Here is a 24,643-nt window from a genome sequence, read left to right as displayed (position 1 = left end):
CTTTGTGGAGTTCTTTCCTGCCGTAACGCTTAGTCTGCCACTGATGCAAAATCGCCAAGATTTGACTCCTGGAGAGCAGGGACGGGGCCATAACCTTGTGTTAAGTCCTTGCATTTACACATAGGCCATCCAGAAACGGGCCCTAAGGGCCTACATAAGGAAAGAACTTCTTATTAACATCCTAAGAAGCAGTAACAGTTAATATGTATTAAGAACTCCCTGGGCCGGGCACGGTGGCGCATGTCTGTAATCCCAGCACTTTGGGAGGCCGAGGTGGGCTGATCACCTGAGGTCAGGAGTTCAAGACCAGCCTGGCCAACATGGCAAAACTCCGTCTCTACTAAAAATACAAATATTAGCCGGGTGTGGTGGCACGCACCTGCAATGCCAGGTACTCGGGAGGCTGAGGAAAGAGAATCGCTTGAACCCTGGAGGCAGAGGTTGCAGCGAGCCGAGATCGTGCCACTGCATTCCAGCCTGGGTGATGGAGCAAGACTCCGTCTGTCTCTCAGGGAAAAAAAAGAAGAGTTCCCTATATGCTGGCATTGTGACTTCTACTTTTTATACCGATCCTCTCATTTAATTTTAGCAATAACCTTACAGGGTAGATGTTATCGTTAGCTCCCTGATAAGGAACCTGAGGCTCAGAGAGGTTAAATACTTCTCCCAGAGGAGACACAGCTAGGAAGAGACAGAGCCAGGATTCAAATGCAGGTCTCTTAATTTGCTCTTGATATGTTTGCTGGGTGTACCTTTCACAGGCCAGCGTTCCCTCCCACTAACCACTACTTTCAGGTATATATGGTGTCATTTTAGTTCCATTTCATTTAGTGACAGTCTCTTCCATAAGAAAAAATAAAGTCAAGCTGTATTTTTTAGAATATGTCTAGGGAAGATTAAACATTGGACATTTAGGCCGGGCACAGTGGCTCACGCCTGTAATCCCAGCACTTTGGGAGGCCGACGGCAGGCAGATCACCTGAGGTCAGGAGTAGGAGACAAGCCTGGCCCAACATGGCGAAACCCCACCTCTACTAAAAATAAGATGCAAAAATTAGCCAGGTGTGGTGGCGGGCACCTGTAATCCCAGCTATTGGGTGGCTGAGGCAGGAGAATCGCTTGAACCCAGAGGTGGAGGTTGCAGTTAGCCAAGATCACACCACTGCACTCCAGCCTGGGTGACAGCACGGTTCCATCTCAAAAAAAAAAAAAAAATTTGTTTGGACATTTAAGTTGAACTTTGGGCTGGTTTAGGGTGTAAACACCTCCATGTGTTAACCCATGATCCCTTCTTGTCAGGAGGGTTATCTTAGAATAAAACGCATTTGTGGCCGAGCACAGTGGCTCATGCCTGTAATCGCAGCATTTTGGGAGGCCGAAGTGGGCGGATCACCTGAGGTCAGGAGTTCGAAACCAGCCTGACCAACATGGAGAAACCCCATCTCTACTAAAAATACAAAATTAGCTGGGCGTGGTGGCGCATGCCTGTAATCCCAGCTACTAGGAAGGCTGAGGCAGGAGAATCGCTTGAACCTGGGAGGCGGAGGTTGCGGTGAGCCAAGATCGTGCCATTGCACTCCAGCCTGGGCAATGAGTGAAACTCCATCTCAAAAAAATAAATAAATAAGTAAATAATAAAACGCATTTGTTTAATTGAGGAATAAATATTGCATTAGAATTATGGTAATTGCCTGAGTGTAGTGGCTCATGCTGTGATCCCAGCACTTTGGGAGGCCAAGGCTTGAGCCCAGGAGATCAAGACCAGCCTGGGCAACATAGTGAGATGCCCATCTCTACAAAAAAACATTTAATTAGCCAGCTGTGGTGGCATGTGCCTGTAGTCCAGCTACTCAGGAGGCCGGAATGAGAAGATGAAGATCACTTGAGCCCAGGAGGTTGAGGCTGCAGTGAGCTCCCATTTGCCCTGGCCTTATCCTCAGAGCAAATGGGGGAAGCCTTTGGAAGTTTTTAGTCTGAAGTGATGTAATCACATTTGGATTTTTAAAAAAAAAGAATCTGTTTTAGATTGGAAGGGGATCTGAGAGCTCGAATCCAAGTCCTCTTTTGACAGATCATAGATAGCCCATGGCTAGTCACAGAAATGGATCTGGCACCCAGACCTGTTAAATCCCGTTTCGGCTTCAGGAACACATGCACACGACACCAAGGAGAAGCTGAGGCCATAGTGTTGCCCCCCATCCCAGTGAGCCCTTTCTCTGCCCCCACTGAAAATCCTCAGGGGTTTGCCCACCTCAGTGCTCAGAACCTCCTCTGAGTGGGAAGGAAAGGTTCAGTCCCGGTGTAAGGGAGAAGCAGAGGGAGTCCTCGGCCCGGTGGGAGAGGAGGAAAAAGGAAGAGGGGTAAGTGAGCTGATGTACTTAACCATTTCCCTATCGTTGGGCAGTAGGTTTGAAATGTTCACTACTATAAAAAATACTCCAATGAATGTCTGCATTTATATTGTTTTGAGAAATTTAATAAGTTCATACGGCAGAGGATAAAAATTTGATTCCAAGTGACTTCCAGAGTTGTGTTGGATTACATTAATTGAATGAAAAGTACCAGTTTTATCAGTGCCTTCCTAGTCTATAATTTTAATAGTTGTTCATTTAAAGCATTTCCATAATTTGAATTTCTTTGCAAGATAATGAGGAACATATATATTGCTTACTAATTGTTTCTTGTGTCTGCCTCTTTTGATCTTGCCTTCTTACATTTTCCTTTAAAATGCTGGTAAAAATGGGCCAGGCGCGGTGGCTGTCGCCTGTAATCCTAGTACTTTGGGAGGCCGAGGTGGGCGGATCACAAGGTCAGGAGTTCAAGACCAGCCTGACCAACATGGTGAAACCCCGTCTCTACTAAAAATACAAAAAAAAATTAGCCGGGCGTGGTGGTGCACTCCTGTAATCCCTGCTACTCAGGAGGCTGAGGCAGAAGAATCACTTGAGCCTGAGAGGCAGAGGCTGCAGTGAGCTGAGGTCGTGCCACTGCACTCCATCCTGGGCTACAGAGCGAGACTCCATCTCAAAAAAAAAAAAAAAAACGGGTAAACATGAAGAGAAAAAAATCAGGACACGTTTGAAATTGACACCATTTATTGTTTTATGACCAAATGAGAGTGTCAGAGAATACATACATTGGGCAGGTCCCAGAGTACTGGCCTAAGGGCAAACAGCTGGCAGGAAGGTGGTGTCTTTAGGAGAGAGAGTCCTTGGATCCACTGGAGAGTATGCTCTGAGGGAAGTGGCGGCACTTGGAGAGGGGAGTGGTGTGGAACCAACTGGAGCCCTTTTCGGGACACGCACGATGCCATTCCCAGTGAGGTAATCCGGGAACTCCACAGGGCACTGCAGTCCTTAGCTGAGGTGCTCAAGGACTCGGGAAGGAAGCCATGTTCCCCATTTACAACCCATTCCCTAGTGCGGGAAGCCAGCCACGGAGAAAGGAAGAACTGACGGCAGGGGGTGGGGCAAAAAGACAGCCATGATGGGTCCGTCCTGATGCCCCCAGCATCAGACGTGGAGGTCACTTTGCTCTTTCATGGCTGGTCCCTGTGATGTGACATTGATAGCACCCAATGTACAAATTTCCCGTTGGGCAGCATCATGGCATTCCCAAAGGCATGGGATCCCTCGGTGCTAGACGGCTGGGTTTAGGATAGGGCCTGAACGTAAGCAGAGGCAATTCACGTGCTCCTGGAATATCAGAACAGAAACGAGCTCTTGAGAGGCTGGCACTCTCCTCTTCCCAGTGAGGCAACCAGTGCCCAGGGAGAAGGGCCTTCCCAAGTCTGAGAGGAGCTTCAGTTCATGCTTCACTTCTCCCCATTTCAAAGCCAGTTTCCGGCCAGGCGCGGTGGCTCATGCCTGTAATCCCAGCACTTTGGGAGGGTGGGCGGATCACGAGGTCAGGAGATCGAGACCATCCTGATTAACACAGCGAAACTCCATCTCTACTAAAAATGCAAAAAAAATTAGCCGGGCGTGGTGGCAGGCGCCTGTAGTCCCAGCTACCCGGAGAGGCTGAGGCAGGAGAATGGCGTGAACCCGGGAGGCACAGCTTGCAGTGAGCCGAGATCGCGCCACTGCACTCCAGCCTGGGGGACAGAGCGAGACTCCGTCTCAAAAAAAAAAAAAAAAAAAGACCCCAAAGTTCAGGAGAGATGACTGCGCCCGGAAGCCCCTGTGTCATGCAGGCACAGACTCCTCTTCCCAGTTCAGAGCTGCGGGTGGTTCTGGCCCCAACGTCTTCAGCGATAAGGCTGGTAGCCAACAGCCCTGGCTACGTCTCCACTGTCTGCAGCTGCTCCAAATTCACCTGTGCATTCTGCAAATGGCCAGACCTGTGTGTAGGCGGGAGGGGCGCACAGGGCACAGAGGACTGTTGGGAGCCGGTAGGTAGGCCAGCCTCACCGGAGGCAGCAACACTCCTGGCAGGGAGGCAGGGTTCCTGCGGAAGCCCAGCACGCAGATGCTCGGGCAGAAGCCTCTGGAGTTGCCCTGGCAAGGAGCAGCAGCAATTGCAGGGGCAGCTGGAGTCTGGGCCTGTGAGTCCGGAGCCTCCCACAGCCGCAGCGAGGCTCAGCCAAGACAAGCCAGGTGGTCGGGCTTCCCGCTTGCTCAGAATAGGAGCTCAAGTGAGCGCCCAGGAAGTAAGAGTCAGCTCAGGGAGCACAGGCGGGCTGCCAGGCTCTGGGCCTACCCCATACGGACCCCTAGCCTCCAGCTTCCGTACCCCACTGCTGCAGCCCCTGCCTCTCTCTCTTCACTCTTCTCCAGCCCAGTCTATTTCTCGCTCCTTCCCTGCCCGGGCCCAGCTCCCAGCTGAACACTGCCAATTCCTGAACCAGCAAGGAACAAAAGCTGGGCCAGGAGAAAGGCCACCAAGGTCAGTGAGTACCTGGGGTGTGGTTGGCAAGAGAGTCACAGAACCCCAGTCTGACTGAGCGGGAGGTGTCCAGCCCCCACTGGGAGGGGAAAAAAGGGAAAACAAGGCACAGGGAGGGCCAGGCACCTGCTCACTGCACAGGCACTCCGCAAGGCAGACGCAGAGCAGGCCCGGGACAGGCCCCCCACCCAGCCAGACGCCCTCCCCACACAGGCTGAGCCCCGTCTGCAGAGAAGCCAGCGCCCCCAGAAAGCACGGCCCGAGGACCCGCCTGGCAGCACGGCCAGCACCCTCCCGAGGCCAGGGCAGCCCCAGAATTGCACACAGAAGAGGGATTGAGGGGGGGTCATCTGAGCACAGAGATGTTCGGCGAAGGCAGAGTAACTCAGGAGAACCGCATCCTACAGACACTGCCGAGATTCAAATCCCAGCGCTGCCATTCACCAGCTGTGTGACTTGAGCAAATTACTGAGCCTTTCTGTGCCTCAGCTTCCTCATTTGTAAAATAGGGAAGATCGGCGTCTACCTCATTCACTTGATTACATGAGTTAACAAATACAGAGAGTACAGAGGGGTTCTGGGCAGAGAGTGAGTGCTGTGGAACAGCACGCTGTTATCATCTGAGTGCCGGCATGGCACAGCACGCACCCCTAACCACCCAGGGCCTCGGGAGCTAAGGGGGACCTTGGGGGGTAAAGCACCAGCCCCTTCCCACACAGGCTCTCCCAGTTCCTAGATGTCCTGCCTTGTGGCCAGGTCACCCCAGAGCAGAGGGGTCCACTGGTGCTGCCAGGCATGAGAAGCCCCCATTGGGGACGCCTCCCTGCAGGACCCAGTTCTCGGGCTCTCTGCCTAGCAGTGGCCTCACCTGCGGGGCTCCAGGAGCTGCGGGCACACAGATCCGTTCCCCTTCTGGCTGCTGCTTCCACGCTTCGCCTCAGGCGGCTCCTGCAGCTCCTGCTGCTCTGGTACTCCCAGCAGCCCCGGCCCAGATGTGAGCTGCTCAGACAGTCCCAGCCCGGATGCCTCGTCCTCAGCCTCCTGGGCACTGTCTTCTAGGCCCCTGCACAAGATACAATCTGTTCACCTGGGACGGCAATGCAGGCTGCCTCCCCGCTGAGACGGGCGGGGTGGGCCTTGAAGAATCCCTCGCCCTGCAGGCCACCACCCTGCGTCCTCCACCCTGCGTCCTCCACCCTGCTTCATCCACCCTGCTCCCTCCACCCTGCATCCTCCAGCAGCACAGTCAGGACTGTGGTTGGGGTTCAGCCTGCGGCCGGGGTCAGGGCGCACCCTATAACCCAGGGCTGGGGTTCAGGCCGCAGCTGGAGTGCAGTAAGGCGAATGACACAGGCAGACCCTGCACCCACTGTCCCAGGCTGTGGGAGCGCTGAGGGAGTACTAAGGTGTCTGTCCCAATTCCCATTCTGATCCCTGCTTCTCCAGAAAGCCTTCCCCAAAGGCCGAAGCCACAGCCCCTTCCCCTTCCCGCCCTTCCACAGTCCTCAGGATTCCCCACCCATGCTGTGCTCTGCCGCTGTGAACACACACACCCCACCGAACCCAGGGCCCAGGAAACTCCAGAAACAGCCTCCGTGTGGAAGAAAATACCCGCTTTTAGGCCGGGCGCGGTGGCTCAAGCCTGTAATCCCAGCACTTTGGGAGGCCGAGGCGGGCGGATCACGAGGTCAGGAGATCGAGACCATCCTGGCTAACACGGTGAAACCCCGTCTCTACTAAAAATACAAAAAATTAGCCGGGTGTGTTGGCGGGCGCCTGTAGTCCCAGCTACTCGGGAGGCTGAGGCAGGAGAATGGCGTGAACCCGGGAGCCGGAGCTTGCAGTGAGCAGAGATTGCGCCACTGCACTCCAGCCTGGGCAACAGAGCGAGACTCCGTCTCAAAAAAAAAAAAAAAAAAAAAAAAAAAAAAAGAAAATACCCGCTTTTCTTTCCTTTACTACTCCAGCTTCCCTCAGCCCCAGCGCATCAGCACCACCAAGTCCAAGAATCCCAAAGCAGAAGTGCTGCAGACACCATTTGATTCATAAACCAACTCCGTCATCTCCCAGATAGAGAAACCGAGGCCCAAGGAGGCCTGGGGCTTGCCCAGAATCAGGTGGAACCTGTGAACTGTCTCCCGCCTCGTGGCCCACAGCGCCCTCCCCTCCCGCTGCTGCCGAGGCCGAATCCGGTTCTGCGGAGCACGACTCAGAACTCCTCTCCTCCCCGGGCCCTCCAGCCCCTGCCTCACACCCCAGCCATCAATATCACATCAGGGCAGAGGCTCGAAGCCATGCGGGTGCTCCACAGGGCTGCCCTTGGGCCGCCGGCCTGGAAGCAGAACTGACCTCACTTCCTCGTACTTCTTGTCGCGGTAAAACTCTCTCTTTTTGATGAGGTAGATGAGTACCAGGTCGCAGAAGAAAGCACCCTGCAAAAGAGGGGTCCCTGATTCAGAATCCTAGACCTCTGAGAGCACTGTTCATTTGGGGCACTTCGCCCCTTCGATCCTGCAACAGCCCCTAAGGGAGGCATCACTGTCCCCATTTAACAGATGAGGAAACTGGGCTCAGCAAGGGGCACCCTTGTCCGAGACCACAGAGCTGGTCCACGGTGGAGCTCAAGCTGGACTGGAGCTCCCCCGATCCCATAGGCCAGGCACTCCCCGACCCCGCACCACCCAGACCCCATCCAATCGTTCCTTCAACACATTTGCTGGGCACCCAGCACGTGCCAGGGTCTGCGCCGAAGTACAGAGAGGATCTGGACAAGAGAGACCTCCTGGGGACTCCCCCTCTGGTGCAGGAGACAGGCGTGTCGATGATGACCCAGAGAGGACTTGACTCAGCCGGGGGAGGGTCCCTATTCAGTCCTTAAGGACTAAAGAGGTGGAAGGACATCATGGAGGGAGGAACAAGCCTGTTGCACCCGGGAAATGCCGCAGGGCCTGTGCGGGAAGAGAGGAGGTGCTTCTGGAGAAGGGGATGGGGACTGGCCTGTTAGGCTTCTTAGAATGTTTCCGAGGCATCGTTCCTCATCCTTTAGGTGAGGCAGAGGCACCACAGCCCAAATTTTGGCATTTAGAAAGATCCCTGTGGTAGTCAGTGTGAGATAGGTTGGAAGGGTTCTAACTAACAAGGACGCTATGGTCAAAGAAAGATGATGGGTGCCACGTGCGGTGGCTCACGCCTGTAATCCCAGCACTTTGGGAGGCCAAGGCAGGCAGACCACCTGAGGCCAGGAGTTCGAGACCAGCCTGGCCAACACGGTGAAACCCCGTCTCTACTAAAAAATACAAAAATTAACTGGGTGTAGTGGAGCACGACTGTAATCCCAGCTACTCAGGAGACTGAGGCAGAAGAATTGCTTGAGGCTGGGAGGCAGAGGCTGCAGTGAGCCAAGAGCATGCCATTGCACTCCAGCCTGGGCAACAGAATGAGACTCCGTCTCAAAAAAGAAAAAGAAAAAAAGAAAAAAAAAAGTGATAGCTGAAGGTGGGCCTTCTCTAAGAAAGTAACAGGTGCAAACATCCGGGACCCTCCCAGTGACTGTCTGCAGGTAGGGATCCATGTGGGGCTCACTTTTCTTGACCCCCTCCCAGGAGTGTGCTCTCTGAGTCCTAGTACGGGACACAATTTTCCCGGCCTCAACAAAAGTCACCCCTGGGTCCCGATGGACTTCTCCAGTGGGGCTGTCTTGCATGCACAGGCAGAGGAATGAGGGAAGAGGCCACCGGAAACCTGGGAAAGGGACCTGCCGGGATGAGCACTGACCACTTCCATGGCTCTCAAAAACTCCAGAAGGACCACGGGGCAGTGCAGACTCAGGACACCTCTCCCTGCCCTCAGCCCCTGCATCTCCTCCCCTGTGAGCCCCTCGTGGCCCCGCTGAAGGGCCACCTCTAAGGAAGAGTCACAGGGCCGTCTTCCCTGCCTCTCAACCTTTCAGTCGGGTGGTTCTCAGCCAGCTGGGATTTTGCTCCATCACAACTGCAGGGGAGGGTGCCCCTGACATCTAGTGGGTGGAAACCAGGAACACTCTTAGACATCCTACAATGGGCTGGGCGCGGTGGCTCACGCCCGTAATCCCAGCACTTTGGGAGGCCAATGCCAGAGGATTGCCTGAGCCCAGGAGTTCAAGATCAGCCTGGCCAACATAGTGAGACCCCATTTCTACAAAAAAATTAAAAATTAGCCACACGTGGTGGTGCACCTGCAGCCCTGGCTAGTGGGGAGGCTGAGGTGGGAGGATCACTTGAGCCCAGGAGTTCAAGACTGCAGTGAGCCATGATCATGCCACTGCACTCCAGCCTGGGTAACAGAGCAAGACCCTGTCTCTGAAATCAACATCCTCAGGGTCTGGGAAGATAAATAGTATCAGACTGGAAAAGTGTGAAATATGAAATAGAAAACAAAACAAACAAAACAAACGAAAACATCCTACAACACCCAGCACAGCCCTCTGTGCATTGTGGAATGTTTAAGCGTATGTCAAAGGATGTGCGTAAGACCACAACACAGAATTATCCGACCCAAAAAGTCAGCAGCACCCAGGCCAAGAAACTGTCTGCAGCCTAATCCTGCCCTCTTTTTTTTTTTGGAGATGGAGTTTTGCTCTTGTTGTCCAGGCTGGAGTGCAATGGTGCAATCTGGGCTCACCACACCTCCACCTCCTGCCTCAGCCTCCTGAGTAGCTGGGATTACAAGCATGTGCCACCACACCCAACTAATTTTTGTATTTTTAGTAGAGATGGGGTTTCTCCATGTTGGTCAGGCTGGTCTTGAACTCCCAACCTCAGGTGATCCACCTGCCTCGCCCTCCCAAAGCATTGGGATTACAAGTGTGAGTCACTGCGCCCGGCCTAATCCTGCCCTCTTTTAGCAGGAGTAGAGATGGAGACTTTAGAAGTTCAGGGACTCACCTGGGATCCCAGGGATATCCCAGCCACGCCTTGGCTGGGGACTGACCTAAACCCACCCACAGCTGCAGAGCTACTGGCACATGCCTCCCTCGCTCCGGAAAGAGACTCGGGCTGTCACTGCTACCTGGGGACAGCTGGCAGAGCGTGAAATCCCAGAAAGCCTTCTTTTCCCGTGCCCATTCTGATCTTGCCAGCTCTGGTTCTTTCTGGGGGCACTGGGACATGTTCCTTCTGAACAGTGGCCTCCCCCTCCCTGCCAGTGCGGCCGCCGGAGAAAGGGTGGGAAGCGGGGAGGGAGGGGGGTACTCACAGCACCCATTAGTGCCACCCCAGAGCCCACGTTGATGATGGTGGGAATGATGCTGAACTTCCCTGCCTGGAAGATACAGACAAGGCGAGTGAGCGGGGCCCCCAGGGACCCTCCCAACGTCCCCCACCGCCCCCACCGCCAAGCCTCAGAACAGGAGAACGCACAGCGGGACCCCCAGGGACCTTCCCAATGTCCCCCACCCCCCAACCAGCCTCAGAACAGGAGAACACACAGCGGGACCCCCAGGGACCTTCCCAATGTCCCCCACCCCCCAACCAGCCTCAGAACAGGAGAACGCACAGCGGGACCCCCAGGGACCTTCCCAATGTCCCCCACCCCCCAACCAGCCTCAGAACAGGAGAACGCACAGCGGGACCCCCAGGGACCTTCCCAATGTCCCCCGCCCCCCAACCAGCCTCAGAACAGGAGAAGGCACAGCAGGGCCCCCAGGGACCCTCCCAACGTCCCCCGCCCCCCAACCAGCCTCAGAACAGGAGAAGGCACAGCAGGGCCCCCAGGGACCCTCCCAACGTCCCCCGCCCCCCAACCAGCCTCAGAACAGGAGAAGGCACAGCAGGGCCCCCAGGGACCCTCCCAACGTCCCCCGCCCAGCCTCGGAACACGAGAAGGCGCACACACCTTGCCATTCACCATCACGTCAAAGCGGATGCCGTAGGCTTTCATCAGGGTGCGGAACTCCACCCCGGCTGCGTCTCGGTAATATCTGGCAAATCTGAGGGAGACAGGGCCCAGGGGAGGCCTCAGCCTGCCTGGCCTTCCCTCTTTTGGCAGCACCGATGTGGCTGCTCTGGGGACATAGAAGGACTCCCGGGACCCTGACTCTCAGCAGCCCCAGGAGCCGCTTGCAGACCTTCTCACTGAGCCAAAAACAAAGACACATCCAGCTCTTTGAAATCCCTGCCAGCCATTCCCTGAGGAGCAAGGGCTTCCCCACCCTACTCTGAGCAACCCCTGGGTCGCCAAAGCACAGATGGAAAGGATGCAGCAGAGGCAGCAAGACTTGGCTTCACGGAGAGAACAGCAAGAACATATGCTCTCCTCTCCCAGAGGCACCCCCAGCTTCGGTCGCTGGCCGTTCTGCTGGGGTCCACACCTCTCCTGGGCCATCTGTCCCTGCACCTCCCACTCTGACGCCCACCCCCAGGAAGAGAACTCATAGTGCTGGCACCCAGAGGAGTGCCACTGATCATGGTCAGGTCACAAGGGGGCACAAGGCAGCGGTTACCTGAAGTTGTACCCGGAGGAGACAGACTTTGAAAGCTTATTGTCCAGACGGCTAAAAGAATAGTGAGGGTGGCACTCAGAGGCAGCTTTATCAAGATCACAGTTCCATTCAATATTAATTCCTATCACACCACCCTTGATAAAAGAGAGATGAGGGTCAGCACACAGAGCTTTCCAGAGACGGACAGCATCCCAGGCCAGCCCTTCACTAGCACTGGACAATAGGAGGAGGTGCTCGGGCTCGAGGTCAGCCCCTCAAGACCCCCCTCCGGGAGGCTTAGTCCCCCCATGGAGTGGCTGAGAACACTGCATCGCCCCAGCCCCAGGGCTGCCTCCCTCATTCTTCAGGGAGAAGGGAGCTGCCCAGGGTGGGCGTCTCTGGACAGGCACTTCACACTCCAGCCAGGATGTGCCAAAGGGGCTCCTTCTGCCTCAGCTTCAGCTGGTGCCCCAAGGACTCAGAACTGCACAGCAGGTGCCAGGTCTGGCTCTCACTGAGTGCCCATGGTCTGAGTGCTGCCACAGCCAATTCTGAAAACACTGAGTCCCTGGGGGCAAGTGACTTTGCAGGACCCCCCTCGCCCACTGCCACAGTCGGCCTGTGTGCCACAGCCAATTCTGAAAACACTCCCTGGGGGCAGGTGACTTTGCAGGGCCACCCTCGCCTGTTGCCACAGTCTGCCTGTGTGCCACAGCCAATTCTGAAAACAGTGAGTCCCTGGGGGCAGGTGACTTTGCAGGGCCACCCTCGCCCCACGAGTCCCCGTCCACACCTTCTTCGTCCCAGAGCCAGTCCCAGCGCCCCCAGGCCCTCAGGGAGGGCTCCCTGCGTGCACCCCACCCACCTCCAGGGCTATATCCTGGAAGTCGCTCCCAGCCCAGCGGATCACGGAGCCCAGTCGGAAGATGGGGCAGTAGTGGTTCTTGGGGCCAAAGTGGCATGATTTCAGGAAAGATCTGTCCTTGACGTCTATCACATTGCTCCTGGGTGAAGGCCACGGGCGGCCGAGAAGTGAAGTAAGACTTGATGTTCCCGGGCCTGGCCAGGAGTCACTCGGTCCCTCACCAACCTGAGCGCTGACAGCTCCCTGCAGCAGCACCCTACTTTACAGCAGGGGAAGGGGTACCCCAGTGCCACCCACTGTTTATTCACATGCAGACATTACACACACACACGCACACATGCATGCACACATGCACACACGAACACACACCTGTGCACGCACACGCACACACACGCACACACATGCACGCACACACACACATACACGCACATATGCGCGCACACACCTGCGTGCACACACGCACACACACGCATGCACACACATGCACACACACGCACACGCACACACACATGCACATGTGCGCGCACACACACACCCCCCAGGCACAGACCCGCGGAGTGCCAGCCCAGGCCCCTCATGGACCAAGGCCCACCCCTGCCCCCAGTGGCCAAGCCCACATACTTGGAGAAGTTGAATTTGGGGAAACGGATGTGGTTCTTTATGAAAATGGTGAAGTCTTCGGCCTCCTTCAGGAATGGCTCCCTGAAAACCAACCCAGAACAGCCTGTCCAGGAGGCCCCACCCCTGTACCCCTCCCCGAGGCCTGGGCCAGTGTGAGGCCTGTTCCTTGGGTCCCCTGGAGCCTCTGTCCAGGACAGTTAATTTGCTGGGACCCACCGCGCGGGGCCGGGAAACGCTGGGACCCACCGCCCGGGGCCGGGAAACCCCTCAGGGTCCCGAGGCTGCAGCCACTCACTCCGGCCTGGAGCTTGTCTCCAACGGGCACCAGGCAAAGATCTCACAGGTGCCCCTGGCCGAGTTGTCTCTCCGCAGGCAGCGGCCGGTCTTCACTCCTGCAGGGGTGGGACAGGATCAATGCCAGGAGCCTCCCACTCCAAGTCCTCCTTCAGCCCCTGGCTGCTCCAGGCCCTCACCATTTCCAGCTGTAACTGCCTCCCCAGGGTGGCAGTCACTGTCCTTGGAGCACACGCCATCAGGAATGCCTTCATTCTGCCGGGAGAGAAGGGGCACCTGGATGGGGGGGATCCCCCCAGCTCAGAGCCGGGTCCCACTCCGGGAGTTAGAATAGGGGTTCTTCTTTGGCCTGGCCCACACACACTTTGAGAATCTGCTTCTCCCCCATACAATGCAGGAACCACACACGGGTGCACACAGCCTCCCGAGACCCTTGGAGTGGACAGCCACCCTTGCTTCAGAAGAGAGTAGACCCCAACCACTGCCGGTGGCTCTCCCACCTCCACGCCAGGGCCCCTCACCAAATCAAACCTCAGCACAGACGTCCTGCCGCTGGTTGGGGGTCACAATCAGGTTGGTGACCACAAAAAAGACGTTCTCTCCCTAAGGAACCAAAGAGGCACTAAGGAACCTCCTCCTGCCCCTTAAGGACCACCCCACCTTCCCAGCGTTACCTGAAAGAGGGTGGTCCCTCTGCCTGGGTATTGGGGATAATGGGGCCACAAGCTTGGTAGACTCTGCCCATCTGCTCATGGACCCCGCAGTCCCCAAGTAGAGTCCATTGATAGATCTCCCCCAGACTCACAAACCCCAACTGCCCCAGGATCCAGGAGAAGTAGGGGCAGGGCTCAGGCTGCCCTGGCCCTGGCCAACTGTGAACAGGCTGGAGGGCTATTCCCAGAGGCAGTGACTTAGAAGGAGGGTTCTCTGTGCCAGCCCACCTGACTCACAATGACCTGAAAGTTCTCTGGGTCCCATTTGTTCTCAACAGACTCAGATAGAACAGAGCAGTCGCCCCCGGCACAGTCAAAGAGGGCAGGGGTTTGGCATGGGAGGTAGGATCTGGACAGGGTCGCTCTCTGCAAGCCCTGGCAGGTGTCTTGGGCCAAGGGAGATGATAGATGGGGGTCCCAGCGTATCCAAGAAGCTTCCTGTGTGACCCACCCGAACCAGGCAGGCCCTGACAGCCCTGGCTGCAGTGCTAGGTGGGGACTCAGACCTGGGCTGGAATGACATAGTCGGCGACATCCCAGATCCGCTGCCCGAGATCCGAGGTGTTGGTGAAGGCCACGCCCTTGACTTTGGTGATGACAGCACTCTGCAGGGAGGTGTCGACGTCTTGGTAACCCTTCTTTATCAGGAACACCCATCTGTGGGAAGGGGGCCGGTACGTGGGCATCAGCCACACTGCTGCCTTCAGGGAGCTTCCCCAGGCCTGGGGGGTGGGGCAGCAGTCACAGCAACTCCTAGTTGAGGTGGGGCAGGCTCAGGGCTCCACCTGTCCCACCAGCTCCTGGGCAGGGGCCACAGCTCCCACTGCTGACTGAAACCCAGTCCTGCAAGCAGCAGAGGCGACAAGCAACCCTAGAGATGGGGGCCCTAAAGAAGCAAAGACCAGCCGGGCACGGTGGCTTACGCCTATAATCCGAGGCAGGCAGATCACGAGGTCAGGAGATCGAGACCATCCTGGCTAACATGATGAAACCCCGTCTCTACTAAAAAAAAAATACAAAAAACTAGCCAGGCATGGTGGCGGGCACCTGTAGTACCAGCTACTCAGGAGGCTGAGGCAGGAGAATGGCGTGAACCCGGGAGGCAGAGCTTGCAGTGAGCCAAGATCGCGCCACTGCACTCCAGCCTGGGCGACAGAGTGAGACTGTGTCTCAAAAAAAAAAAAAGAGAGGCAAAGACCACTGTCCACTCAGAGGCCTCAAGTGGACAAGCCTGGGCTGAAACCAGCTCAGCCACGTACTGGTTTGGTGACCCCAGGCAAACCAATTTCCCATACATAACATGGGGTGACAGCGCCTCCCTCTGGGGTTGTGATGGTGGTTAGATGAAATGGTGCCTAACCTGAAACCAATCACAAGGAGACCTCAAACAAACCCAAACTGAGGGGCATTCTACGAAATAAGAGTGCAGGCCAGGCACGGTGGCTCGCGCCTGTACTCCCGAGACCAAAGCAGGAGGATCGCTTGAGACCAGCCTGGGCAACATAGTGAGACCCCATCTCTATGAAAAATGAAAAACTAATCTAGGCATGGTGGCACCAGCCTGTCATCCCAGCTACTCGGGAGGCTGAGGTGGGAGGATCCCTTGAGCCTGGGAGGTCGAGGCTGCAATGAGCCATGATTGTGCCACTGCACTCCAGCCTGGGTGACAGAGTGAGAACCAGCCTCAAAAACAACAACAAAATAATGAAATAAGAGTACAAATCCCATACTTGTTGACACTAAAAACACAAGCAATAAAAGAAAAAATAGGTAAGTTGGACTTCATAAAAATTTAAAACGTTCATGCATCAAAAGACACTCTCAAGAAAGTGAAAAGACAACCCACAGAATGGGAGAAAACATTTGAAATAATGCAGCTGGTAAGGGTTTAGTATCCAGAAGACATAAAAAACTCCTATAATGTAACAATAAAAAGGCAAACAATCCAATTTAAAAATGAGCAAAGGATTTGAATAGACATTTCTCAAAAAAAAAAAAAAAAAGGTCGGGTGCAGTGGCTCACGCCTGTAATCCCAGCACTTTGGGAGGCCGAGGCGGGAGGATCACGAGGTCAGGAGATCGAGACCATCCTGGCTAACACGGTGAAACCCTGTCTCTACTAAGAATACAAAAAATTAGCCGGGCGTGGTGGCAGGCGCCTGTAGTCCCAGCTACTCGGGACACTGAGGCAGGAGAATGGCGTGAACCTGGGAGGCAGAGCTTGCAGTGAGCTGAGATCGTGCCACTGCACTCCAGGCTGGGGGACAGAGCGAGACTCCATCTCAAAAAAAAAAAAAAAAAAAAGATACACAAATGCCCAATTAAGCATATGAAAAGATGCTGAACACCATTGGTCATTAGGGAAATGCAAATCAAAACCACAATAAAACACCACTTCACTTCCACTAGGATGGCTATAATTTTTTAAAAACTCTACAGATAACAGATGTTGATGAGGTTGTGAAGAAATTAGAACCCCCGTATATCACTGATAGGGATGTAAAATGAGGTAGCTATCTTAGAAAACAGTTTAGCAGTTCCTCAAAAAGTTAAGGATCGAGTTACCACATAAGCTAGAAAATTCCCAAGAGATTGAGAACATGTCCAAGCACAGTGGCTCACGCCTGTAATCCCAGCACTTTGGGAGGCCAAGGCGGGTGGATCACCTGAGGTCAGGAGTTCGAGACCAGCCTGACCAACATGGTGAAACTCCGTGTCTACTAAAAAAATACAAAAATTAGCCAGGCTTGGTGGCACATGCCTGTAATCCCAGTTAATCCAGAGGCTGAGGCAGGAGAATCTCTTGAACCCGGGAGGCGGAGGTTGTAGTGAGCTGAGATCATGCCATTGCACTCCAGCCTGGGCAACAAGAGCAAAACTCGATCTCAAAAAAAAATTAAAAATTAAAAACTTGAAAACATGTCCACACAAAAAACTTGCACATGAATGTTCTCAGAAGCATTCTTCTTCTTCTTCTTTTTTTTTTGAGACAGAGTCTCGCTCTGCTGCCCAGGCTGGGGAGCACTGGTGCGAGTAGCTGAGATTACAGGCACTTGCCACCACACCCAGCTAATTTTTGAATTTTTAGTAGAGACGGGGTTTTACCATGTTGGTCAGGCTAGCCTTGAACTCTTGACCTCAAGTGATCCACCCACCGCGGTCTACCAAAGGGCTGGGGTTACAGGCATGAGCCACCACACCCAGAGGTGTGAAAACCATCCAAATGTCCATCAGCTGATGAATGCATGACCACAATATGGCAGCCCCACACAGCGGGATAGTATCAGCCACAAAGAGGAATCGAGGGCTGATAGATGCCACAACATGGGTGAGCCTTGAAAACATGACACTAAGTGAAAAGAAGCCAGAAAAAAAAAAGGCCACATACTATATAATTTCATTTATACGAGATATCCAGAATAGGCAAATCCATAGAGACAGACTCTCCTGCCTCAGCCTCCTGAGTAGCTGGGATCACAGGCGCCACTATCATGCCCGGCTAATTGTTTTGTGCTTTTAGTAGAGACAAGGTTTCTCCATGTTGGCCAGGCTGGTCTCGAACTCCTGACCTCAGGTGATCCACCCGCCTCGGCCTCCCAAAGCGCTGGGATTACAGGCATGAGCCACAGCGTCCGGCTGCCAGTTTCCTAATTTTCATACTTGTACTTAGTCAAATATGTCCTGCTTTCCCTGCCATGTGAGGACACAGCGAGAGGGTGGCCATCTGCAAGCCAAGGAGAGAGCCCCCCAGAGACCCCGGACCGTGCTACCACCCTCATCTCAGATTTCCACATCCAGGACTGCGAGAATTAAATTTCTATTGTTTAAGCCAAAGCAACTCCATTTATTCATTCACGCGTTCATTTCACAGCTATTCCCTAAACAGTTAAGTGCTGCTGGGCCCCACCCTTAGGGCATTCCCGGACTGACAGCGACATTAGGCAAATGATCCCCCAAATTAGCCCAATAATTACACTGTGGGAAGGCCAGGGAGGAAGGGAGAGGGAGTTACTGGAGAGCCCAGATCTGGGGGCTGAGTCGATGCTAGGGGAGTGGAGGAGGACAGGCAGGCCTGGCTGAGGAACAGCACAGCGCCTACGAGGCCGCTCAGGTGGGAGGCGGCCAGGGGCCTGGGGATGCAGCTCAGAGAATGCGGACTGCTGGACCTCCGAGGGACAGCCAGGCGTCAGGGCTGCCCTCCCAGGAGGAAGCGGGAGGAACTCCACCGCATTTACTGAACGAGTGGAATGAGGCGCATCCCCATTGTCCAGCGCTGCTTTCCCCCTCCACCTGCTCATCCCCCACCCACCCCGGGGTCAGGGCTCTGAAGGCGCCTGGCAGAGCAGCCTCCACAAGTTGCCCCTTTGGCTTTGTGGCGCCAGGTCCTGCCAGGTGGCATGAGGATGGCCGAGCTGGGTGCAGAGAGAGAGGCCTCTGGGCAGGACCCCCAGCTGGACACCAGAGAGGCTGGCCGCGGGGGGGCAAGCTGACCGGAAGGGAGCTCAGGCACATGCCGGGCTGATGAGTTTCTCCAGCTCTGAGTAGGCAGTGACACCCTGTGATTATAAATAACCTGCCGGCGCCTGGGTCAGCTGCCAGGCCAAGGCCCAAGGAGGCTCCTGGGGCGACAGCTGCCACCCAGCCCCCTGGCATCCCTGCCCCCTTCCCATGGCCCTAACACGTGGGGACCCGACTCTGGGAGAAGTAGCTGCAGGGAAAGCCTGATAAATCGAGGAACCCAGAAGGCCCTTGCCCACCTCTCATCACCTCTAGCGCCAGTGGGGGAGTGGAGAGCCCCCTCTCTACACCCTACTCCTACACCCGAGGACCCGAAGAGGACCCCCACCGCAAGCAGGCTCACAGACCCCCACTACGGGGAAAACCGCGTGCACGCCTGCGAATTCCAGGACCCTGGAGAAGGACGCGGCGGCTGGCACCCGCCCTGCCCCTCCCCCGCCTTCCCAAAAGTCCGCGGAGAACTCACACGACCAGGTACAACAGGATGAAGGCCTGCAGCAGCCGGTACAGCAGGCCCACCTTCTTGTTCTTGGCGATGACATACTTCTCGGTCTTGTAGTCGAACAGCGACAGGCAGAGCCCCTTGCAGCCGGCCTGCCCCATGGCGCGCTCTCAGCCGGGCTTGCGGACCGCCCGGCCCACGTGCGCTCATGGGGAGCCCTCGGTCCCTCGGTCCCCGCGCGCCCGGCGCCCGCCTCGGCCCGTCTGCGCCCGCCCAGCTGCAGCCCGGGGTGTCCAGCAGGGCTGCGGGGCGCGGGGGTGGGACGGGGCAGCCTTTTATTGGCGAGCACCGGAACCTCAGACCGCGACCTTGCCGCCACCTCTTCCACCTCCTCCTCCTCCCCTGACACAGTGACACCCCTGCAACCTCCTCCCCAGCCACCGGTCTGGGAGCGCAGCCCCGGATGCGCAGGACCGCGCTGTGCTGTTGCCCAGCTGAAAGCAGCGATCGCGGAGAAGAGGAAGTGAAAGGGGGGAAGGGCTTATTTTTATTTTATTTTAAATTTATTTATTTATTTTTGAGACGGAGCCTCGCCCTGTCGCCAAGGCTGGAGTGCAGTGGTGCGATCTCAGCTCACTGCTACCTCCGCCTCCCGGGTTCAAGCGATTCTCCTGCCTCAGCCTCCCGAGTAGCTGGGACTACAGGCGTGATAATTTTTGTATTTTTAGTAGAGACGGGGTTTCACCATGTTGGCTGGTCTTGAACACCTGACCTCAGGTGATCCGCCCACCTCGGCCTCCCAAAGTGCTGGGATTACAGGCGTGAGCCCCGCGCACGGCGGGAAAGGGCTGCTTTTAAAGCAAAATTCCTCTTTCTCTCCTCGCAAAGAAATCCCAAAGGGTTCTTCCTATTGAATAGATGGGGAACTGAGGCCAGGGGAGGAAGGAAGGGGACACAACAGGTTTCTCCATTCACCTGGCGCCAGGTCTCCTGCCAGGGAGATACATTCTTGCTCCGTGGCGGGGTGGGGCGGGGGAGGGAGGGCCCACACGCTGGAAGAGACAAGACTTGTCCCACCTGAGGCTGCCTGTGTCTGCTGTGACTAATACGCATTTCTACTGCGGCAGCTGCTGCAGGTTTAAAAGCCCACACTCCGGCAGAGTCGGTGGTCAGGCAGGTCCCCAGTACCGGCAGCAGGAAGACCTCCGTCCCACACTCAGGGCGGATGGGGTGGGGGCGGGGAGACACAGGCAACCCACCCTAGGATCCTAAAAATATGCCTGGAGAGTGCGCATGTACCAACTGTTTGGAATGGTTCCCAACGCACAAGAACTAGAGCTGATCCATGCAGCTATGACTGCAACCCTCTCAGTATGTGGAATTCAACAGGAATGGGAGTGGGATGAGGGAGGGCCTCCTGGGGGGCAGGTTTAGAACTCCTGACAGCCAAAGACGTAGGGCCCTAGGTGAGCGCGGTGTGGTGAGGAGCTGCGTACGCTTATTTTCTGCATCCTGCAATCTGACCACAAGCAGTCCTGCTCCTCTCCCTACCCCTGGCTTTCACACACAAAGAGGCTCCCTTCCCTAAGCCACAGACTCGGGGAATTGGAAGGTACCCTGAAATTCACCAGTGTGATTCTAAAGTAAAAGCCCCAAGGAAGGTCTCCAGTTTCAAAGTACACGGGAATCATTTGGAAGAAAAAAAGGCAAATTCCTAGGCCCTGTCCCTAAAATTTTCATTCACGAAATCTAAGATGGGGCTGGGAACCTGTATTTTGCTCTCAAACTGTCATTTGGGGAAGCGTGGATCTTTGCATCTTTTCATCCATTTCAACTCAACTGCCATTTCTTCAAAAAGGCATGTTATTATCACCCACCCAAAGTAGCCCCTGGTCCCAGCCCAGCCACTTTCTATCCCATTATTATCTCATCTTATTCCCTTAGAGCACCTGTCACTATCCAATAGGATCTCGTTAACTTAGTGACTGTGTCCCCTGCTAGGACCAGAAGCTCCCAGACAGCAGGGACCATGCCTTTGGACATCTCTCTATGTCCCTGTGCCTGCCACATAATAGTTCTAGACATATTATTGAATGAGTGGACAAAAGTGGCCCTGATTTTTTTTTTTAAACAGGGAGGGCATTTCGATTCCACCCTAGCCCAGTCATGACTGAGAATTTTAGGGGCTGAAGTCATCTTGGCTCTCCTGCCAGCCTCCTCCTCAGCCCCCTGCTGACACAGCGCTCCAACGCTCACCAAAGCAGCTGCCACCGAGTGACATCACACCTAAGAAGATGCCCGTCACCCTGACAGTGCTGCTCCAGGGTAAGGTATAGAGGGGAGGTGGACTTTCAGAGTCTCACAAGAGTTGCCTGAATTGCATCTGCCCTGGAGAAGAGCTTCCCCGTCAACCCAGGACAACATGAGCATCACATAGATGGTGCCACACTGAGTCTCTCCACTCCCCAAGGGAGCTCCAGGTTTTGTTCCAGGGCCCATTTGTTCTTTGGAGGGGTCTCTAGAGACCAGGACCTTCATTTTTCGGGGGGGATTAGGGAAGGAGTGAGTAAGTGAGGCCCCAGAGCAGAGCCTACCACTAGCTGTAGTCCCAGGCACTCTGCTGTTCTTGATTCATCAAACCTTTGAGTGCTGCTGGAGAGGCTGAACTGCCAGCCACTTGCCCTCCATGTCCTGTCTTAACTGCCACTGTGGCTTTAGAGAAGGGCTCTGCTCTGACTTCCCCTCCAGTACAGGCAGCCCCTCCTGAACTCCCCACAGCACAGCCAAGACCAGGCTGCAACTTCTGACGGAACTGTCCTGAAGCTTTAGAGACCACATGAGGGGCATCTAGAGGGGACAGGGCTCTCGGGGACAGGACCAGGCTCATCCTTACGGGGTCCCTTACTGCACAGCTTCAGAGACTAGATCCAGACCCACTGGTGAGGCATGACATCAAATTACTGGGTGACAACCAGCATAAAAAAAAAATAGGTTGGGCACAGGTGCTCATGCCTGTAATCCCAGAACTTTGGGAGGCTGAAGCAGGAGAATTGCTTGAGCTCAGGAGTTCAAGACCAGCCTGCGCAACATAGCAAAACTTTGTATATATATATATACACACACACACACACACACACACACACACTCACACACACACACACATATAATTAGCCAGGTCAGGCACAGTGGCTCATGCCTTTAATCCCAGCACCTTGGGAGGCCAAGGCAGGAGGACTGCTTGGGCCCAGGACTTCAAGACCAGCCTGGGCAACATAGGGAGACCCCTTCTATACAAAAAATAAAAAATTAGCTGGATGTGGTCGTGCATACTTGTGGTCCCAGCTGCTTGGGAGGCTGAGGCAGGAGGATCACTTGAGCCCAGGAGGCAGAGGTTGCAGTGAGCCAAGATCGCGCCACTGCACTCCAGCCTGGGTGACAGAGCGATACTCCATCTCAAAAAAAAAAAAAAAAGAAAGAAAGAAATAGAAAATATTACTGTATTTAAGGAAGTGTTGGTGTTATGTGAAACTTTTGTTTTAAGTATGAGTGTCCACGTGTGGCATTGTGATGTGGAATATACTTCTTCCTGTGGGTCACAGTCAAAACAATGTGGAAAACACTTACAAGCTGTGGCCCTGGTATCTGCATTCTATCTCCCCATGGCTGAGGCCAACTCACCGCCCTCACAAGCACATGCCAAACACCCATTGTGCCCAATGGGGAGACGAGGACTTTGCTTTTTACATCTGCCTTATTAAAAGTCCAAGTCAGGGCCGGGCACTGTGGCTCACGCCTGTAATCCCAGCACTTTAGGAGGCTGAGGCGGGCAGATCACGAGGTCAGAAGTTTGAGACCAGCCTGAACAACATGGTGAAACCCCGTCTCTACTAAAAATACAAAAATTAGCCAGGCACGGTGGAAGGCACTTGTAATTCCAGCTACTTGGGGGAGGCTGAGGCAGGAGAATCGCTTGAACTCGGGAGGCAGAGGTTGCAGTGAGCCGAGACTGTGCCACTGCACTCCAGCCTGGGTGACACAGTGAGACAATGGCTCAAAAAAAAAAAAAAAAAAAAAAAAAAATTCCAAGTCAGGGACATTTCCAAAACCAAGATGAATTCTCCACTTGAGAGAAAAATGCCTGCTGCTTTCGAGTGATACAGTTTGGATGTGTGTTCCTCTAAATCGCATGTTGAAATGTGACCTCCCATGTTGGAGGGGGGCCTAGTGGGCGGTGTTGGGTCATAAGTGTGGCTTCTTTATGAATGGCTTGGTGCTATCTCCCGGATAATGAGTGAATTCTCCCTCTGGGAGTTCACACGAGAGCTAGTTGTTTAAAAGGACCTGGTACCTCCTCCTCTGTCTCCTGCTGCCTCTCACCCTGTGACATGCCAGCTCCTCCTCTGCCTTCCACCATGATTGGAAGCTTCCTGAGGCCTCCCCAGAAACTCCCCTCACCCCAGCCAGGGGCCCAGGGCGAATGGCTGGTCTTCAGAGCAGTCACAACCACCTCACTGCCTCACCACGGCACCCCTCCTTCTCCTCCCTCACAGGAGTCCACATCACGCTTCCCTATAATGAGTATAATCCCTTCGTGTTCACCTGAAATAAAGGACGGGATGAGCAGTGACTGTTGTTCTGTTGTTGTCTGATTCACAAGCCTTTGTCTAGTTCAAGCTTGTCTAACCCTCGGCACAAGGACGGCTTTGAATGCGGCTCAACACAAATTCACAAACTTTGTTAAAACATTGTGAGGTTTTTTTGCAATTTTTTGTTTTTTTTTAGCTCATCAGCTATTGTTAGTGTGAGTGTATTTTACGTGTGGCCCAAGACAATTCTTTTTCCAATGTGGCCCAGGGAAGTCAAAAGATTGGACACCTCTGGTCTAGTTGGATGATTTAAGGTACCTGCAGTGAAGTGATGAGGACTATAGAATGAACTTCTAAAGAGACATTTTCTCTCTTTTTTTCTTTTTTTGAGGCAGAGTCTTGCTCTGTCTCCCAGGCTGGAGTGCAGTGGTGCAATCTCAGCTCACTGCAACCTCTGCCTCTCTGGCTCAAGTGATTCTCCTGCCTCAGCCTCCCGAATAGCTGGGACTACAGGCACACACCTCCATGCCTGGCTAATTTTTTTTGTATTTTTAGTAGAGACGGGGTTTCACCATGTTGGTCAGGCTGGTCTTGAACTCCTGGCCTCAAGTGATCCACCCACCTGGGCCTCCCAAAGTGCTAGTGAGAGGTGAAACCAGCTGGACTTCCTGGGTCGAGTGGAGACTTGGAGAACTTTTCTGTCTAGCTAAAGGATTGTAAACGCACCAATCAGCACTCTGTAAAAACGCACCAATCAGTACTCTATGTCTAGCTAAAGGATTGTAGATGCACCAATCAGCACTGTGTAAAAACGCACCAATCAGTGCTCTGTGTCTAGCTAAAGGATTGTAAATGCACCAATCAGATCTCTGTAAAATCGCACCGATCAGCATTCTGTGTCTAGCTAAAGGATTGTAAACACATCAATTAGCACTCTGTAAAATGGACCAATCAGCACTCTGTAAAATGAACCAATCAGCACTCTATAAAATGGACCAATCAGCAGGATGTGGGTGGGGCCAAATAAGGGAATAAAAGCTGGCCACCCCAGCCAGCGGTGGCAACCTGTTGGAGTTATCTTCCATGCTGTGAAAGGTTTGTTCTTTCCCTCTTCACAATAAATCTTGCTGCTGCTCACTCTGGATCCACACTACCTTTATAAGCTGTAACATTCGCTGTGAAGGTCTGTGGCTTCACTCCTGAAGTCAGCAAGACCACGAACCCACCGGAAGGGGGAAACCCTGGACACATCTGAACATC

At 54.4% G+C, this 24,643-nt stretch overlaps 1 protein-coding gene across 11 annotated transcripts; it reads right to left on the bottom strand.

Annotated features, from left to right (window-relative positions):
- Positions 1-3,077: 3,077 nt before the first annotated feature.
- Positions 3,078-19,281, bottom strand: P2RX5 (purinergic receptor P2X 5). 11 transcript variants are annotated; one of them, XM_063629701.1, is made up of 13 exons: positions 18,822-19,281; positions 14,344-14,494; positions 13,656-13,727; positions 13,304-13,379; positions 13,126-13,222; positions 12,831-12,911; positions 12,210-12,348; positions 11,366-11,499; positions 10,759-10,852; positions 10,120-10,185; positions 7,237-7,319; positions 5,756-5,950; positions 3,078-3,695 (listed from the first exon to the last, which is right to left on the bottom strand). In XM_063629701.1, the coding sequence occupies exons 1-13, from the start codon at positions 18,956-18,958 to the stop codon at positions 3,686-3,688; spliced, it is 1,335 nt and encodes a 444-aa protein (XP_063485771.1). In that variant the 5' UTR covers positions 18,959-19,281; the 3' UTR covers positions 3,078-3,685. The 11 variants fall into 11 exon arrangements, with proteins under 11 accessions (XP_063485771.1, XP_055112151.1, XP_055112148.1 ...); XM_055256176.2 differs by having other exon boundaries at positions 3,078-4,342; positions 18,822-19,206; XM_055256173.2 differs by having other exon boundaries at positions 3,078-4,342; positions 12,210-12,468; positions 18,822-19,108.
- Positions 19,282-24,643: the final 5,362 nt, after the last annotated feature.

The sequence above is a fragment of the Symphalangus syndactylus genome, chromosome 20 (genome assembly GCF_028878055.3).
Source record: "Symphalangus syndactylus isolate Jambi chromosome 20, NHGRI_mSymSyn1-v2.1_pri, whole genome shotgun sequence".
Taxonomy (NCBI): Eukaryota; Metazoa; Chordata; class Mammalia; order Primates; family Hylobatidae; genus Symphalangus; species Symphalangus syndactylus.
This window is presented reverse-complemented; position numbering and strand designations above follow the sequence as displayed.